Below are 18,918 nucleotides of genomic sequence, written 5' to 3' on the forward strand. Positions count from 1 at the left end.
AGAAATATCTTATCAAGCTAAAGAAGTCCTGAGAGAAATACTCAACAGTGTCATAATCACCTCTGAGAATATATGATTCTTTCCTGTTTATTCACATTATTTCCTTTCTTCAAACCTCACTTCTGATCTGCCTCCTCCAGGAAGTCTTCCCTGATACTGAGTCCATTCACTCTGTTCATGCCATTACTCTGTCTTTTCTGCCCCCAGATCAATGCCAATGAATCCAAGCTCTCTAGCTTTTTTGTATGGGTTTCATAGTTAAAGATATTATTCTTAGTGTTACCTATGTTGAAAATGCATACCGTCTACATTTATACTTTCAGTGAGTTCTCTCAATTGATTATAAAGATAAACAAATAAATAGTGCTTTAGCTTTTTGTCCCACTGTTCTAAATGTTTTAGATTAAAAAAAAATGAACATTATATAGTGCTGATTCTGTGCTATGTATGGGAACTCTATAAATATTCAGTTTATAAATATTAACTCATTTAGCCCTATGAGGTAGATACTACTAGGTCTTGGGGTACGACAGGGCTAATCTTGAACCAAGGTTGAGCAACTGCTAGTTTATTAGATAAATTATTTCCAACCTGAGACTCAGAATCCTTATCAATAATAGCAGGCACCTCATTAGATTACTGTGAGGATGAAGTGAAATAATGAATGTATTTAGCAAATTTCTGTCACTCAACTATTTCTATTCCTATTACTGAATTTACATTATTTTATACTGTATTTCCTTATTATACTATAAGCTCCAGGAAGGCAAATACAGTGTCTTATTCATTGTCATATTCTCTACAAAGTATTTGATGAAGAACCCCCCCGAAATTAGAAAATTAGATTTTTACAGTAAAAATAAAGTAATTGGTACTTTTCCATCTCTACTCCTGAAGCAGCATACACTGAAGAACTGTTGGGTGATATTTCTTTAAACAAGCTATTCATGAAAGGATACCTAGCTTAATATTGAGAAAGTAATCGTTTTTTTTTGAATCTTCCTAAAATGGACAAAAAATAAAAATGAAAATAAACTACTGCCATCTACTGATAATTCCTTACAATTGCATAAATCAATGAAAACAAGAGTTAGACAATATCAGTTATTCTTTCATTCAAGTTACATATGGGGTACATATATATATGTACAAAACATTGTGGGAAATATAAATATGAATTAAGTGACTGATTTTAAAAATAAAAACCTTATAATATCTACAGTATTTGATAATAAATAGACAAATATTACATGTAAAAAATCAATTAGGAAAAACACTTTCAACTAAATAACTAGCTTTACAGAAAACATGCAATGGAATTACTATAATAAACCACCATGTCCTATTATAACTACTGTTGTTTAGTCGTTAAGTCGTGTCTGACTCTTTGAAACCCCATGGACTGCAGCACACCAGGCTTCCCTGTCCTTCACTATCTCCCAGAGTCTGCTCAAATTCACATCCATCGAGTCGATGATGCCATCTTACCACCTCATCCTCTTCCTCCCTCTTCTCCTTTCTCCTTCAAATATTATCAGTTCAGTTCAGTCGCTCAGTCATGTCCGACTCTTTGCAACCCCATGAATCGCAGCATGCCAGGCCTCCCTGTCCATCACCAACTCCTGGAGTTCACTCAGACTCACGTCCATCAAGTCGGTGATGCCATCCAGCCATCTCCTCCTCGGTCGTCCCCTTCTCCTCCTGTCCCCAATCCCTCCCAGCATCAGAGTCTTTTCCAATGAGTTAACTCTTCGCATGAGGTGGCCAAAGTACTGGAGTTTCAGCTTTAGCATCATTCCTTCCAAAGAACATCCAGGGCTGATCTTCAGAATGGACTGACTGGATCTCCTTGCAGTCCAAGGGACTCTCAAGAGTCTTCTCCAACACCACAGTTCAAAAGCATCAATTCTTTGGCGCTCAGCTTTCTTCACAGTCCAGCCCTCGCATCCATACATGACCACTGGAAAAACCATAGCCTTGACTAGACGGACCTTTGTTGGCAAAGTAATATCTCTGCTTTTCAACATGCTGTCTAGGTTGATCATAACTTTTCTTCCAAGGAGTAAGCGTCTTTTAATTTCATGCCAACATTTATTAATTACCTGTAACTATTTCCACATAGTGGGGTCATTCCTGGTGGCTCAGTGATAAAGAATCCACTGGCCAATGCAGGAGACATGGGTTTGATTCCTGGGTTGGGAAGATCCTCTGGAGGAGGAAACGGCAACCTGCTCCAGTCTTCTTGCCTGGGAAATTCCATGGATAGAGGAGCCTGGCAGGCTACAGTCCATGGGGTTGCAAAGAGCTGGACGTGACTTAGTGACTAAGCAACAACTTTCACATAGATTATCTGTTTTATCCTTCAGAGCAGTCCTACAGTCTAGACATTATTTTTACCTATATTTTGAAAATAAGGACACTAAAATTTGGAGAAATTAGGAAATTTGCCAAATATCATACATCCAAGCAAGAAGCATGAAATTTGAATTAGGATCCAAATTAACATTAGGTATTTAATATTTACTTAGGCATTGTAATAAACTGCGGGGGACCGCCCGTGAAGGGTTAAGTCTTGGGAGCTGCTCCGCAGGTATGCAGAGCCTTAGGCATTGTTCCTAAGCTCCCTGTCCCGCCACCCTTGAAGAGTTTTTACAGCCCCTAAGGTCAGGGTGTCCTGCAACATGTCATAAAAGATAGATTACTTAGTATACTCTGTACACAATGGTAAGGGTCTAGTGATTGTATCCTGAGGTTAAAAAATAATCTTGTACATGTCTTAAGTCACGTACATTATCCTATAAATACTATAGCCTAATAAAGAAAGGCATCAGCCAATTGTGGTCTGATCCTCTCAACCCCATCTTTTGTCTCTCTCTTATTTTTCTTAGCGGGGACGCTCCGTTCTCTCCCTGTGCAGGTGCAACTCTTGCTTGTGCTGGCCGCGGCAATAAACAACATTTTTGTACCATCTAATTTGAATTCAAGAGGCAAGTGCCTATAATTGGCCCTTGGGAGGAGATTTTTAAAAGGCCATGTTTCCAGCTTTTGGAAATTCATCATCCAGTACCTCCCTCTAAGTTAAGGAGCAAAATAAAGCAAGGCTGTCAAATCCTTCCCCCCACCCTTCCAGCCCCAGGGTTTTGAGAGCTTCCGGCTTAAAAGAATGAAGAGGCAACCATCCATGTGCACCCATGTCACATAAACATCATTTTTCATCCAGAATGGAAAAACTGCTATGTGGACCTGCCAGGTAGTTTTAGTTAAGTTTATAATTTCCTCCCACCTCTTTTAGAACAAATATTTTATGAGAAAACAAGGAGAGAAAAATTGTGTAGATAATTTTCAACTGGGTATGAAATTGCCTTTTTGTTTTCCAAGTGGGAGAGGAAATTTAATATCTCAAGTTGATTTCGACTGGGGAAGCAAAAAAATAACCTGGGGAAAGATAAAAGTTTTCCTGAAACTGAGACTTAAAAAAACATGATGGAATCAGTTCCGGATGGTTCATTTCCAACAAAAAACTAAAGAGGCATCATGGGAAAAATATAACATACTGCACATATTAGTAAGAATCAATAATACACAATTCAGGTAAAAAAGACTATTTCTACCGCATGTTTTCAAGAGAAGCTAGAACATCAGAGTCATCCCAAAAGAATAAATTAAGTGAATCATTAAAATTAAAAAAATTATCATAATACCATACCTATTATATAGCAGAGTCTTAGAATCTGCTGAAACTAGGTATTATTCTCTTCTCTGGCTAGGCCAATGAGATTAAAGTTTCAGGTTGCTGAAAATAGAAAGTAACCAGAGGATCAGTACTGTTTCTTAACATCCTTTCAGAGAGAATGTAGAGAATATTTATGTATTATTCATTGTTTATAGCTTTAAGTTGAAGGTGGGATTTCTCTGAGCTGGTTTGACGTATGAAGCAGGGCACCGAGAGCCAGTGCTCTGTGATAACCTGGAGGTATAGGGTGGAGAGGGAGGTGGGAGGGGGCTTCAGCATGGAGAGGTTCTATGATGGAGTCATACTGATATATGGCAAAAACCATCAAAATACTGTAAAGTAATTATCCTCCAATTAAAATACATAAATAAATATTTTTTAAAAAGATTTCTGCCTCCATAATTACAAGAGAATAGATTTTGTTGTTTTAAGCCATCCAGTTTGCTCATTTGTTATGGAAACTAACATAAGTTTTTCACAAGGAAATTTGCATGTTTTATGTCCATTTCTGGAAGGACTCATAAACTCTAGTGTAAATGGCTTAAAGACAACTGTTACCAGTTTTAAAGTTATCAAGAGAAGGATTTACATGGTGATGTAACAATTCCTGGTGATTTTCCCAATGGTTCCCCTTAACAGCCAGGCACTATCTCTGTCCCCCAAAGACTTTTGAAGTCTCTATGGGTGAAGTAGATGCAAAGTCAAATAATGAAAATGTAGAGGTACCGTGTGTGTTTGCTAAGTCTACATACACTTAACCTCTCACCAATGAACTCATTCTATTTCCTTTTAAATCATAAGCTGCAAATACCCACATCACGCTGAATGTGCATGCTGAATGCTACAGGGTTAGAAAGCCACTTTCCAATGAGTCTGCCCACTTCTGCTCCTACCAGTGAAAATTTTACATCTGACAATGTCACTTGTGTCTGTTCTCAAACCTGTTTATGCCAGTTGAACTTGTCACTGTGCTTTCACAATTTAGTTATTAAGTAAACCAATGTAATAGTGTGGGAAAAAAGTTTGTTCTTTAAAAGCTACATTTATATTTTTCAAGACCCAATTAAGGTGAGTTGTTTGAATGCATAACTATAAAAAGATTATAAAGAAGTAATTTGCACTCAGATAGCTTCACAAGTATCTCTTGCGTGCATAAGTCACTTCAGTTGTGTCCAACTCCTTGCGATCCCATGGACTGTAGCCTGCCAGACTCCTTTGTCCATGGGATTCTCCAGGCAAGAATACTAGAGTGGGTTGTCATTCCTTTCTCCAGGGCATCTTCCTGGCCCAAGGATTCATAGAACCTATGTCTCTCCTGCATTGGCAGGTAGGTTCTCTACCACTAGCGCCACTCAGGAAGCCTCATTTTCCTCTTAAAAGAATGAAATTTTGAGAAAGCTTAGCTGATGGTTGGGAAGTGTACTTTATGGTAGCAATATGATGCAGAACTCTAATCTGGAGGCCATGTACAAAGGAAAGGCTGTGGCAAAAGGCTGTGCCACTCAACAGACTGGCAAACAAGCATGTAGCTGTTTCAGGTTAAAAAAAGAAACTTTAAGGTATTATGGTATACTTTTTATACTTTTTCATGACTGGTTTAACTTTCCTTTGAAATAGATTTATTTAGATATAATTTATATACTACCCTGTTCATATTTATGAAGTATACAATTTAATCTTTAACTGATGTTTTCAATGTATTGCTTGGTTATGGATACAGACTGCATCTATGAATGAGCTTCTCCTGTACAAACAAAATGCTACAAGAAGTTGTTGATGTGCTTGGTGAGGGGATGGGGCTACAAGGAAGGTTATATTTGAGCTTAAAAAAAAGTATATATAGAGAACAATATTCTAAATAGAAGAAATAGTTTATGTAAAGTGATGATCCTATGGTGTTCCAAGGAACAGCCTTTAGTTTGAGTGGTTTGGTAATAGGGAAGTCATTTTTTCAAATCTAATCATGCATCTGAATCATCTATAGAGATTAAAACAAAACAAAAAGCAAAGCAAAACAGGCTGAGACTTGACTCCTTGAGTTTCTGATTCAGATGTGTATCTGGAGGTGGTAGAGGGGGGTGGTCTCTGCATTTCTGGTTTTTAAAGTTCTACTTGTAGTTCTGATGTGCAGCCAGGATTGAGAACCACTGGAGTGGGGGAATGGGGATGAGATGAGTGTCAGATCAGGCCATAGTCCAGGACCAGATGGTGAAAGGAAATGGGTTTATAAATACAATATAATGAAAAACTTTCTCTTCCCTGATGGCTTCTCTATTTTGAAATATTTCTTTTGTAGCTTGTTTACTGTTACATGACAGGAAATAAATGCCCACCATCGTCTATAAAAACAGACATAAATGTTTTAACCCAGCTTTGTAACTAAAGACCTCCATTTTGTTTACAGTGATATTCAACGTAAAACAAGCTTGGGGCAGAGCGGATCCGCTGCAACGTTTACCACTCAGTGTTCTTAATAAATGTCCAGAAAAATAATGAAAATACAAAAATCTGCCAGAACTGAAGAGTGGGTTAACTGGTGGGTGGATTGGGGACCCCATTCTCTAAACAGAATAGCAGTCGTCTCAGTTTCCACTTCTCTTCTAAACTCCCAGATTGCTGAGATTCTTTCAGGGAAACAGTCTTCAGAACTTATCATGTGAGCAACTGTCAGAAAAAAGGGACCCCTCCTTCCATCATAACCAGTGCCACAGGAAGCACCTTGTCTCCTACGCTTTGACGGTTGGAGATATTTTCCCTTTGGCCACAGCATCTGCCATCTACATAGGTAGAAGCTGTTCAGTATTTTAAAATAAATAAATGTTACGCTCTTTGAGGGGAGAAAGGGGATGCTCATTTACATTTTTATCACAACTCTTAAGGTCAGTGCCTTCTAATTTTCTATGCTTGGCCCATATTTTTATAAGGACATCGGTTTATCCACACACGTGAAGGAGCTATGAAGTCTAGTCAGAAAGTTAGGCGGGATCAGCGAAAAAGGCAAAGGAGGATTCAGCCACCTAACTTGTTCAGAGGACAGGAAACAGGAAAGATGAAAGAAAAAAAAAATCTGCCTCAGGAGGCGCAGTATGTGAACTTGGACGAGACACGGTGTCAAGTGCTAACGTAAGGACCTTCTCGGGCCAGGGCTCTGAGGATGAATCTGGGGGTCCCGAGCGCGCCGAGCGCGGACGCAGGAGAGGGCGTCGTCGCCCGGGGAGGGGAGCGGCCGCCGCCGGCGCCTCAGCCGCTCCGCCGCGCGCCCGTCGGGAGGCCGGCCCGGCTCCCTCACGGCCCGCCCGCCCCTCACCCGCCCCGCCTCCTGCCCGGCCTCCCGCCCGCGGACCTGCCTATAGCTCCGCTCGGCCCGGCCGCTGCTCGGTTCCCGTTCCTCTTCCAGGAGCCGCGCGGCAGGTACGAGCTGGACCCGGAACTGCTGACGGTTCCCGGCGCTCGGGCGCATCTGTCCCCCGGGTCGCTCCCGCTCCCCGCTCCCCGCCCCCCGGCCCCCCGGCCCGGCCTCCGCAGCCGTCGGGTGGATGCGGAGCGGGTGCCCCGTCCGCAGTCAAGCGGGTGCAGCGGCTGAGGCGGGACGGGCGCCGCCCTCACAGCGGCGGGGACCCGGCTGAGGACTGCGGGGCGCACGCTCGCGGCCTCTGGGTCTCGTTCACGCTCAGGACCGGGGCCGGTAGACGCCTCAGAGCTCGAGCTCGCAGCCGAGCGTGCAACCGAAAGTGACGGAGGACGGCCTCGAGTGTGCGCCGGACGGTCAGAAAGGCCCGCAGGGGCGGCAGGAGTCGGGGCGAGGGGTTAGGAGGGGCAGAGGCTGACGCCGGAGGGGTCACCAGAGACGGAGCGGCAGCCCGGAGGGGCGGGCAGGGGCTGAGGTAAGAAAGTGTAGTGGGGGAGTGTGGAGAGCGGGGGGTGGGGGGAGTGATGAGAGTAGGGGGGGTGCTCACGTGATCCAAATGGCCGTTGCTTGCCTGATCATTGGACTTAGGAAGGGACCGAGTGCCAAGAGCTAATGTAACGAGGTGTTGCCATACCTGTGAATCCTGGAGGCAAAACCTCTTGGTCATCTCTGCTCTTAACCTTCAAAACGGATTCTTTTTTTTAAAATTGAAGTACAGTTAATTTACAATATTAATTTTGGGTTCAACATGGTGAGTCAACATTTTTATAAATTATACGCCATTTAAGGTTATTCTCAAATACTGGCTGTATTCTCTGTGGTGTACAGTATATCCGTGTAGCTTATTGATTTTATAAATAGTAGTTTGTATCTTAATCCCCTTACCCCTGTCTTGCCCCTCCCCGCCTTCCCGCAACCTGCTGGTAACCGCTCATACCTGTGAGTCTGTTTCTGGGGGGGAAAAAAAATACAATTTTTCTGAGAAAAAAAAAATTAAAAAAAATTTTAATTTTAAATACAACTCCATTTAATTTTATTGATCTTAAGGCCCAGGTATTAAGATCATGGCATCTGGCCCCATCACTTCATGGGAAATAGATGGGGAAACTGGAAACAACGTCAAACTTTTTTGGGGGGCTCCAAAATCACTGCAGATGGTGATTGCAGCCATGAAATTAAAAGACGCTTACTCCTTGGAAGGAAAGTTATGACCAACCTAGATAGCATGTTGAAAAGCGGAGACATTACTTTGCCAACAAAGGTCTGTCTAGTCAAGGCTATGTATGGTTTTAGTGGTCATGTATGGATGTGAGAGGTGGACTGTGAAGAAAGCTGGGCGCCAAAGAATTGATGCTTTTGAACTGTGGTGTTGGAGAAGACTCTTGAGAGTCCCTTAGACTACAAGGAGATCCAACCAGTCCATCCTAAAGGAGATCAGTCCTGGGTGTTCATTGGAAGGACTGATGCTAAAGCTGAAACTCCAATACTTTGGCCACCTCATGCAAAGACTCATTGGAAAAGATCCTGATGCTGGGAGGGATTGGGGGCAGGAGGAAAAGGGGACGACAGAGGATGAGATGGCTGGATGGCATCACCAACTTAATGCACATGAGTTTGGGTGAACTCCTGGAGTTGGTGATGGACAGGGAGGCCTGGTGCCCTGCGATTCATGGGGTTGCAAAGAATCGGACAGGACTGAGCGACTGAACTGAAGGTCCAGGTATTTCGTAGGAAGGGATGTGACCTAACAAGCCTGTCATGTCAGGATTAATGATATATCAATGATACGTTGACACCCTGTAATTAAAAAACAGGACTTCCTCTAAGTCAATAAGTAATTGCCTGCTTAAAATTAATTATCTGAAAACAAAACAAAACCTGTTGTTCTACTGGAAAGATGTAAAGTACATTCACAAAATGAATTAAGAGCTGGTTTTGCTTTCATTGGCATGGTTCTCTTCTGATAAATAGTGGATTAGCTTTTCTGGGAGGAGTCCAGGCTCACTATTCTGGTTACATTTTTAAATCAATGCAATTCTTCTTTTTACCCATCCACAAGTTTCTGTGTAACTATAACTATATTGATATAATTTTGCATTCTTACTTATGCTAATTTTTCTTTACAGGTGAATTTTGGGGGACACATAAACTTCTTTGAAGAACTTTGTACAGAATTGAAGGATGGCAGAAGCCGTGTTGATTGATCTCTTTGGTTTGAAACTGAACTCTCAGAAAAACTGTCATCAGACATTATTAAAGACATTGAATGCGGTCCGATACCACGATGGTGCCAAGGCCAAGTTCTTTTGCATAATGTGTTGTAGTAACATCAGCTGTGACCATGATAATTGTGAATTAGAAACAGGCAATGGATTATCAGCTCTCTTGAGAGAATTTGAGATTGTTAGCAATCCCAGCATGGCTGCCTCTTTGTATACAATTAAACAAAAAGTTGATGAAAAAAATTTGAGTTGCATTAAGGTAATTGTGCCTGTGCAGCGGAAGACATTAATGAAGGCTTTCATTGATCAACTCTTTACTGATGTTTACAATTTTGAGTTTGAAGATCTACAGATGACTTTGAAGGGAGGTCTTTTGAAACAGTCTACTGAAGTAAACATAATCACATCTCAAGAACTAGAAGCAATCCAGAATGAAATAGAAACATATTTGAGAAGTTTGCCAGCACTGAAGGGAGAATTAACCATTATCACATCTCCTTTGATCTCAGGTATGTTAAACACTATCAGTAGTTTTACTTGAATATGAAAAGCCAGTCTTTCTTTACAGGTTGTTCACTGCTTTTCCTTGTTTCTTTTGTAGACTGGTGTGAGATTATGTGTTCCTTAGCATCAGTTACAACATGGGAGTGTCATGGACAGTCTTATAGAGTCACGAGTGTGAAGGGATAGTCCCTTCAAAGCTACTCTAAATAAATTCGCTTTATGCAAATTTAGCTTTAAGACAAATCCCCCAGCCTTGGTTTTAAATGAGATTTATGACCCTAAGCATTTCCTACTTAGAAATTCTGAAACCTTAACTCCGTAGTGCCTTCACAGAAGAGTGAAATTTAAAACAGTTGATCTCACTTATTAGTAAAAGGATATTTACTGTGAGCTATATGCTATTGGGATAACAAAAACTAATGGGGAAAAGATACCCTTTGAGGAGCACTAATCCCACGGAGAAGGTAAAACAAACTCAAAACATTGTGTCATAAGAACAGATGTAGAAATTAGAAGCTGGATAAACTAATGCAGGGTGAGATTATTAGGGAAAGTCTTAAGGAGAGACTGGGTTTGTAAGGCTTTATAGTCTTTTGTACAGCCTGGTTTTAATCTTCATTGTTTAATCTTCATTGTTTATCCTCAACAGATACTTTCATACATGGATTTACTACAAGAACAGGTGGGATATCTTACATACCAACTCTTAGCTCATTCAATCTCTTCAGTAGTTCCAAACGGAGAGATCCCAAGGCAGTTGTTCAAGAAAATCTGCGTAGGTTGGGGAAGGCTGCAGGATTTAATGCGAATAAATTTTACCAAATAAAGGTACAATTTTGTTTCATATTTTGGAAGATTTAAAGTATATTCTTGACTCTGCTAATGACTATATGGACTTTAAATAAGCTATTTAATATTTGCATCTAATGTTTTATCTAAAACTTAGGATAATGTTTGTGATTATTTTTCTTAGAGATACATATCATATTCTAAAGATCAATTCTATGATATAATACACACACACATCTGGAACTCCTTACATCTAAAAGTACAGTTGTTTTTTAGTCACTAAGTTGTGTCCGATTCTTGTGACCCCGTGGACTGTAGCCCACCAGGCTCCTCTGTCTATGGGATTTCCCAGGCAAGAATACTGGAGTGCGTTACCATTTCCTTCTCCAGGGGATCTTTCCGACCCAGGGATCAAACCTGAGTCTCCTGCATTGGTAGGTGAGTTTTTTTTTTTTTTTTAACCACTGAACCATTAGGAAAGCCCCAGAGTATAGTACCACTGCCTTTTTGATTTAGAGGTAAGTTTCCTGAATGGTGGGAGAGAAAAGCCATTGTTTTCTATATCAACACTAGGAGGAACTAGGGTAAAACTGATAATTGTTTCTTACAGAATTCTAGATTTCTCTGACTCTAGAAAAAGTAAAAATATTATTGATTTGGAAATTTAATTTCTTTCAGTCAATTAGTACTTTGTGGGAGGTACTGCTATTAGGTTTAGACCCTAATGCTGAGAAAGATTGAGGGCAGGAGAAGAGGGTGACAGAGGATGAGATGGTTGGATGGCATCATCAACTCAATGGACATTAGTTTGGGCAAATTCCAGGAGATAATGAAGGACAGAAAAGACTGGTATGCTGCCGTCCACGAAATCAAAGAGAGTTGGACACAACTGAGCGACTGAACAACTACTGCAGTTAGAGATTTACTGATCTCGAGTGAGGGGTATTCATGATGGATGGACTATTTTGAATTTTTTTTAATTTATTTTTAATTGGGGGAGATCTCTTCAAGAAAATTAGAGATACCAAGGGAACATTTCATGCAAAGATGGGTTTGATAAATGACAGAAATGGTATGGACCTAACAGAAGCAGAAGATATTAAGAAGAGATGGCAAGAATACACAGAAGAACTGTACAAAAAAGATCTTCATGACCCAGATAACCACAATGGTGTGATCACTCACCTAGAGCCAGACATCCTGGAATGTGAAGTCAAGTGGGCCTTAGAAAGCATCACTATGAACAAAGCTAGTGGAAGTGATGGAATTCCAGTTGAGCTATTTCCAATCCTGAAAGATGATGCTGTGAAAGTGCTGCACTCAATATGCCAGCAAATTTGGAAGACTCAGCAGTGGCCACAGGACTGGAAAAGGTCAGTTTTCATTCCAATCCCAAAGAAAGGCAATGCCAAAGAATGCTCAAACTACCACACAATTGCAGTCTTCTCACACGCTAGTAAAGTAATGCTCAAAATTCTCCAAGCTAGGCTTCAGCAATACGTGAACCGTGAACTTCCAGATGTGCAAGCTGGTTTTAGAAAAGGCAGAGGAACCAGAGATCAAATGGCTAACATCCGCTGGATCATCCAAAAAGCAAGAGAGTTCCAGAAAACATCTATTTCTGCTTTAATGACTATGCCAAAGCCTTTGACTATGTGGGTTACAATAAACTGTGGAAAATTCTTTAAGAGATGGGCATACCAGACCACCTGACCTGCCTCTTGAGAAACCTATATGCAGGTCAGGAAGCAACAGTTAGAACTGGACATGGAACAACAGACTGGTTCCAAATAGGAAAAGGAGTACATCAAGGCTGTATATTGTCACCCTGCTTATTTAACTTCTATGCAGAGTACATCATGAGAAACACTGGGCTGGAAGAAGCACAAGCTGGAATCAAGATTGGTGGGAGAAATATCAATAACCTCAGATATGCAGATGACACCACCCTTATGGCAGAAAGTGAAGAGGAACTGAAGGGCCTCTTGCTGAAAGTGAAAGAGGAGAGTGAAAAAGTTGGCTTAAAGCTCAACATTCAGAAAACGAAGATCATGGCATCTGGTCCCATCAGTTCATGGGAAATAGATGGGGAAACGGTGGAAACAGTGTCAGACTTTATTTTTTTTGGCTCCAAAATCACTACAGATGGTTATTGCAGCCATGAAATTAAAAGATGCTTACTCCTTGAAAGGAAAGTTATGACCAATCTAGACAGAATATTCAAAAGCAGAGACATTACTTGCCAACAAATGTCCATCTAGTCAAGGCTATGGTTTTTCCAGTGATCATGTATGGATGTAAAAGTTGGACTGTGAAGAAAGGTGAGTGCCAAAGAATTAATGCTTTTGAACTGTGGTGTTGGAGAAGATTCTTGAGAGTCCCTTGGACTGCAAGGAGATCCAACCAGTCCATCCTAAAGGAGATCAGTCCTGGGTGTTCTTTGGAAGGACTGATGCTGAGGCTTAAACTCTAATACTTTGGCCACCTCATGTGAAGAATTGACTCATTGGAAAAGATCCTGATGCTGGGAGGGATTGGGGGCAGGAGGAGAAGGGGACGACAGAGGATGAGATGGATGGATGGCATCACCGACTCAATGCACATGAGTTTGGGTAAACTCTGGGAGTTGGTGATGGTCAGGGAGGCCTGGCGTGCTGTGATTCATGGGGTGGCAAAGAGTGGGACACGACTGAGCAACTGAACTGAATTGCTTTACAATGTTGTGTTGGTTTCTGCCGTACAACAATGTGAATCAGCCACAAGTATATATATATATCTCTTCCCTTTTGAACCTCCCATTGGCTATCTGTTTTACATATGGAAGTGTATATATGTCAATACTACTCTCAACTGATCCTACCCTGACTTCCCTGCCCTCCTGCTGTGTCCACAAGTCTGTTCACTACATCTGCATGTCTATTCCTGCACTACAAATAGGTTCATCAGTACTATTTTGACTTTTTTTTAAATGTTGAAGTCTGTTTTCCTTTGAGAAAAATACGTAGAGATTACCATATCATAGAATTAAGTAAATTTGTTATTACATATATATGGACCTGATGTTATTAAGGAATGCTAGTAACCTTAAACTGGTTATATAATTTTGTACAAAATACACATTTTCAGAAAAGCTTATGGTATGAGAAATTCTATTTTAAAAACATTTTTATTTCACATCTTTGGTATTAGACTGATCATGGCAATGACGTCTGGATTATGGGAAGGAAGGAGCCTGAATCTTATGATGGAATCACCACAAATCAAAGAGGAGTCACAATAGCAGCTCTTGGTGCTGACTGTATTCCGATAGTTTTTGCAGATCCTATCAAAAAAGCATGTGGGGTTGCTCACTCTGGTAAGTGTACTTAGTTAAGCACCTAGGATTTTTACCAATTTGGGGGGAAAGTTATAATTTTTCCCCAAATTTATAAAAGTTATAATTTCTTTCTGATGGGCATTGTTTTTGTTCATTCTGTAAGTAATGGTCCGACTCTCTGTGACCTCACGGGCTGCAGCACTCCAGGCTTCCCTGTCCTTCACCATCTCCCAGAGCTTGCTCAAACTCATGGCCATTAAGTCATGCCATCCAACCATCTCATCCTCTGTCATCCCCTTCTCCTGCCCTCAGTCTTTCCCAGCATTAATAGTTAATTACTACCCATGGTGATAAGTAAAGATAGACGAGGGCTAGTAGACTCATAGGTCAGGAGCAAATACAAGGAGTACTTATGTCAAATTATGTGACTCAGAATATAATCCTTAAAGAAAGCAGTTACCTAGGCTGATTCTTGGGAGATTTGTAGGATTTGGCTAGGTACCAATGTTTCTCTCAGCCAGGAGTGTTATTAACATTTGGGGCAAGATAGTCTTACATTGCAGACTTAAGTTTGCTTGGCTTTCAAAATTCTTAATACCAGTTGTACTTGTTGTAATAACCAAAAAGAAAAGCCTCAATGCTTTTCAAAACATTCCCAGGGAGTTGTACTGAGTTGTATTGTCTCTGGTTTGAGAAGTCTACCCTTGAAGTCTAGGTAATAGGGAATAGGAAGGTTAGACATGTCACAGAAGGTGTTTTTGAAAATGCAGCAGCAAGTGTAAAGATAAAAAACAAGATATGTTTGGAAAATTGCATTTAGTTTAACATGTTATAGTTGATTAGCTTTAACTATTCTCTGAAAATAAGAACAAAGAATTTTTAGGTGCTATGTTTGTTAAGGTTTTGGAATTTTGTTTGTTGGAAGTTTTTAAAAAATACTATTTAGATTATCCAGTGGTAATGAGTCTATGTAAAATGAGTGATCTTTTATTATTGTCTGCTTGTAAATCTATGGCTACTTTGTTTGCATTTTAGACTATAGACAAATAAGAAAGTGGTTTTTTGTTTGTTTGTTTTGATCTAAATAAAGTAATGGAATTGAATGACTAGAAGTCAGGTTTACTATTTAACATTGTCAAAAGTTATTTAAAATATGAGTCTTAGTTCTTGGATATAAAATGTGAATATTATTTGTTACTTCCTGGGTTTTGAAACATTAAATTTTAAATTATGAAAGGTAAATGAAACAGTCTTGAAAAGGAACAAAGTTAGATATCTCATACTTCTTGATTTCAAAACTTATTTAAAGCTACAGTAATCAAAACAGTGTGTATGGTACTGGCATAAAGACAATAGAGCAATGGAACAGAACAGACATTCCAGAAACAAACCCTTGTGTGAGGGTCAGATGATTTTTGACAAGGTACATAGAGCATATAATGGGGAAAGGACAGTTTCTTTAACAAATGATACTGGGGAAACTGGATAGGCATATGCAAAAGAACAATGTTGGACCCTTATGTCATATATAAAAACTAACTCAAAGTGGATCAAAGATCTAAATGTAAGAGCTAAAACTCTAAAAATTATAGAAGAAAGTATAAGTGTAAATCCTTGTGATCTTGGATGAGGCAATGGTTTCTTAGATATGATACCAAAAGCACAAGCAACAGAAGTAAAAATAGATAAGTTGGATTTTATCAAAAACAAAAATTTCCATGCATCAAAGAAACACAGTCAACAAAGTAAAAAGTCAGCCCAAAAGATTGAGAGTAAATATTTGCAGTTCATACATCTAATGAGGAGTTAATATTCAGAATACAAAAAGAATACCTACAGTTCAATAACAACAAAAACTAAAAGATTTGATTGAAAAATGGGTAAAGGACTTTAGTAGATCTTTCTCCAAAGATGATATGCAAATGGTCAGTAAACATGTGAAAAGATGCCCAACATCACTAATTTGGAAAAAGCAAATCAAAACCACAGGATATCACCTCACATCCATTAGAATGGCTGATATTTTTAAAAAATGAAAATAAGTTTTGGTGAAGAGAAATGGAAACCATGATGCACTATTGGTGGGAGTATAAAATGATGCAGCTGCCATGAAAAACAGTGTGATGGTTCCTCAAAAAGTTTTAAATAGAATTCATGTTATCCAACAGTTCCACTTCTGAACACATATCCAAAGAATTAAAAGCAGGATGTCAATAGGATATTTACACACCCATGCTCAAAATAGAAATTATTCACAATAACTAAGAGGTGAAATGACCCTTAGGAAAAATACATAAACTGACCCTACTCATTTTTAACTTAGATATAAATTAAGATAACATTTTGTTGTTTTGACTTTGCTTATCTCTGTTTTGTCCTATTTACTAGGTTGGAGAGGTACCTTGTTAGGTGTTGCTATGGCTACAGTGAACGCTATGAGAGCAGAATATGGCTGCAGTTTGGAAGACATTATTGTTGTATTGGGGCCTTCAGTCGGACCGTGCTGTTTTACTCTTCCAAGGGAATCAGCAAAGGCATTTCATAATCTTGATCCCGGATGTGTACGGCTGTTTGACTCACCAGATCCCTATGTTGACATCCGTAAAGCCACTAGGTATGTTTGATTTCAGGCTTCCCTGGTGGTTTAGTGGTAAAGAACTCGCCTACCAATGCAGGAGATGTGGGTTTGATCCCTGGGTTGGGTAGACTCCCTGGAGAAGGAAATGGCAACCCGCTCCAGTTTTTTTGCCCGGGAAATCTCATGGATGGAGGAGCCTGGCAGGCTGTAGTCCATGGGATCACAAGAGAGTCAGACAGGACTTAGCGATTAAACAACAATAATGATTGATTTCGGTCCGGAACTGTAATGGTGAAATCTACCATTTCCTGTTGTGTCCTTGTTCTATAACTGAATGACAATTTGCATTATTCCAAGCAGATCTTTCCCAGAGTTCTTTTACACTAATATCAATGCTTTTTCCATATTGCTTTGTCTGTTGGTAAAGTAAACTTTCTGTCTTTGGAAAAATCTTTATCCTAAGGATTCTTCTAGAACGGGGAGGAATTCTACCACAGAATATTCAGGACCAGAACCAGGATCTCAACCTCTGTACATCTTGTCATCCTGACAAGTTTTTTTCCCACGTACGAGATGGCCCCAACTTTGGTACACAGATCGGCTTCATCTCAGTTAGAGAATGAGGTATAGTAGCTTCTCTCTCCCCGCTCCTCCTCCCTTCTCCTCCCTGCTTCCACCTTTCCCTCCCCTCATTTTGAAAAATAATTGTATTTAACTTCACTCCTTTATTCCTGTAGGAAGAATTAATTTTCTACTCTTTAGTGAAACAATAATGGTAGAGCAGTTCATTTTCAGTGACGTACTCTAATATAACAGGGCAGTATAAGCATATATGAGTATAAAAGTAAAACAATTTTTCATTAAATCCTTTTTGTATGCCATTTAACTCTCCTATACGCTCAACATCTTCTGTTTTTATCACAACATCTTTATAATTTTAAAAATTCTTTTGAGTTTTAAGAAATCCTTGCTAAAAACCCTAAATTCTAGAGTAATAATACATACACAGAGCAACCTAGTTTTACGACCAAACTTCCAACTGGTTATCTGTAGCAGCAGTTAGTCAATTTTTTTAAAGGTCTAGATAGTACACATATTAGGTGTTGTGAGACACATCGTCTCTGTCTCAGCTATACAAGTCTGCGTTTGTAGAGCAGAAGCAGAAATGAATGAATATGTCTGTATTTCAGTAAAATTCTGTTGACAAAAAAAACAGGTGAGGGGCCAGATTTGTCCACAGGGCATAGTTTGCTGACACTTGAGCTACAATCATAGAGCAGGATTGAGTGTAATTTCATTAAATTAGTATTTCTTAGAGATGGATTTTTTTGGTTATACAAAATTTTGTGACAGTGATATGGCACTGACTCTTTAGCATATATCTGATTTTCCTTAAGGTTATTTTAACTGAATATTGTTTTTAGTCTTTACAATGTCTTTAACTCTTTAATATACAAAAGTCTTTAATAAATTTAGTGATTCTTTTAATAGCACTACTAATGGTCTCATATTTGATTTCTATGTATTTTTACAGATACTTGACTGGATTTTTGCATAACTATTTCCTGCTTCCTTCCAAACCAACTATAAGAGAGAAATGTAGCTGTTTGATATACTTAAAACCAAAAGGATTACAATGAATAATTCAACTTTCAGATATACTTTCATTATTATCCAAAGCCAAATGATTAATTGATTTTAACAATAACTGACACAAAATCAATATGATATAGTTTGTATGTTATACAGATAAGAATTATTCTTAACGTTTGTCCTCTGTATTTGTTACATACATCAGGAATAAGTCTATTCAGTTTAGTGTTTATTGGGTAGCCTCTATTTGTCAAGCATTCTGTGAATCATAGATGAAATCAAGATGAGTAATACTTTTTTCCCTCTGAGTCTAATGCAGTGGAAGAGATAAACACTTCTAACACTTTAGTTTAATAGAAAAGTACAGGAGAAGGAGGATTCATTCTTTCTGGAACGCAGACTGAGAAGGTATTGCAGAGAAAATGACTTGTCACATGGATCTGAAAGACGTATAGACTTTTGACAAATAAAGGACAACCATAACAGGTTAAGGGAATACCATAAACTAGGGCATGAAACTGAAAGTGTTCTAGAAAGAGGAGGGTGTAGGTAGGAGTTACTGGAAAAACAGGTTAGAAACCAATTAGGGTCTTGAAAGCTATGTCAAAGAATTTTGGAGTTAATTTTCCAGGCAAAGAGTAGGCATAGAAAGTAGGGGAGTGTTTTTATGTCCTTGGCATTATATTTAACACGATGGATTCGTGAGAGACTAAAAGCAGAGAGATTAGTTAAGAGGCAGTCAGAATACTTTAAAAAAGAAATAATGAAGCCCGA

At 39.4% G+C, this 18,918-nt stretch overlaps 1 protein-coding gene across 1 annotated transcript; it reads left to right on the plus strand.

Annotated features, from left to right (window-relative positions):
- Positions 1 to 7,585: 7,585 nt before the first annotated feature.
- LACC1 (laccase domain containing 1) lies at positions 7,586 to 17,174 on the plus strand. Its single transcript, XM_068984707.1, has 6 exons — positions 7,586 to 7,617; positions 9,269 to 9,873; positions 10,518 to 10,696; positions 13,847 to 14,012; positions 16,362 to 16,587; positions 17,015 to 17,174. Exons 2-6 carry the CDS (start codon positions 9,324 to 9,326, stop codon positions 17,172 to 17,174), a joined length of 1,281 nt encoding a protein of 426 aa, XP_068840808.1. The 5' UTR covers positions 7,586 to 7,617; positions 9,269 to 9,323.
- Positions 17,175 to 18,918: the final 1,744 nt, after the last annotated feature.

This window comes from Capricornis sumatraensis, chromosome 12 (genome assembly GCF_032405125.1).
Source record: "Capricornis sumatraensis isolate serow.1 chromosome 12, serow.2, whole genome shotgun sequence".
Taxonomy (NCBI): domain Eukaryota; kingdom Metazoa; phylum Chordata; class Mammalia; order Artiodactyla; family Bovidae; genus Capricornis; species Capricornis sumatraensis.

Excerpts from the sequence above, each read along its gene's own strand:
- LACC1 (XM_068984707.1), top strand. The coding sequence starts at position 9,324 with ATGGCAGAAGCCGTGTTGATTGATCTCTTTGGTTTGAAACTGAACTCT. Across the intron at positions 9,874-10,517 it reads CACATCTCCTTTGATCTCAG|ATACTTTCATACATGGATTT; the intron begins GTATGTTAAACA and ends TATCCTCAACAG. Across the intron at positions 16,588-17,014 it reads GACATCCGTAAAGCCACTAG|GATTCTTCTAGAACGGGGAG; the intron begins GTATGTTTGATT and ends CTTTATCCTAAG.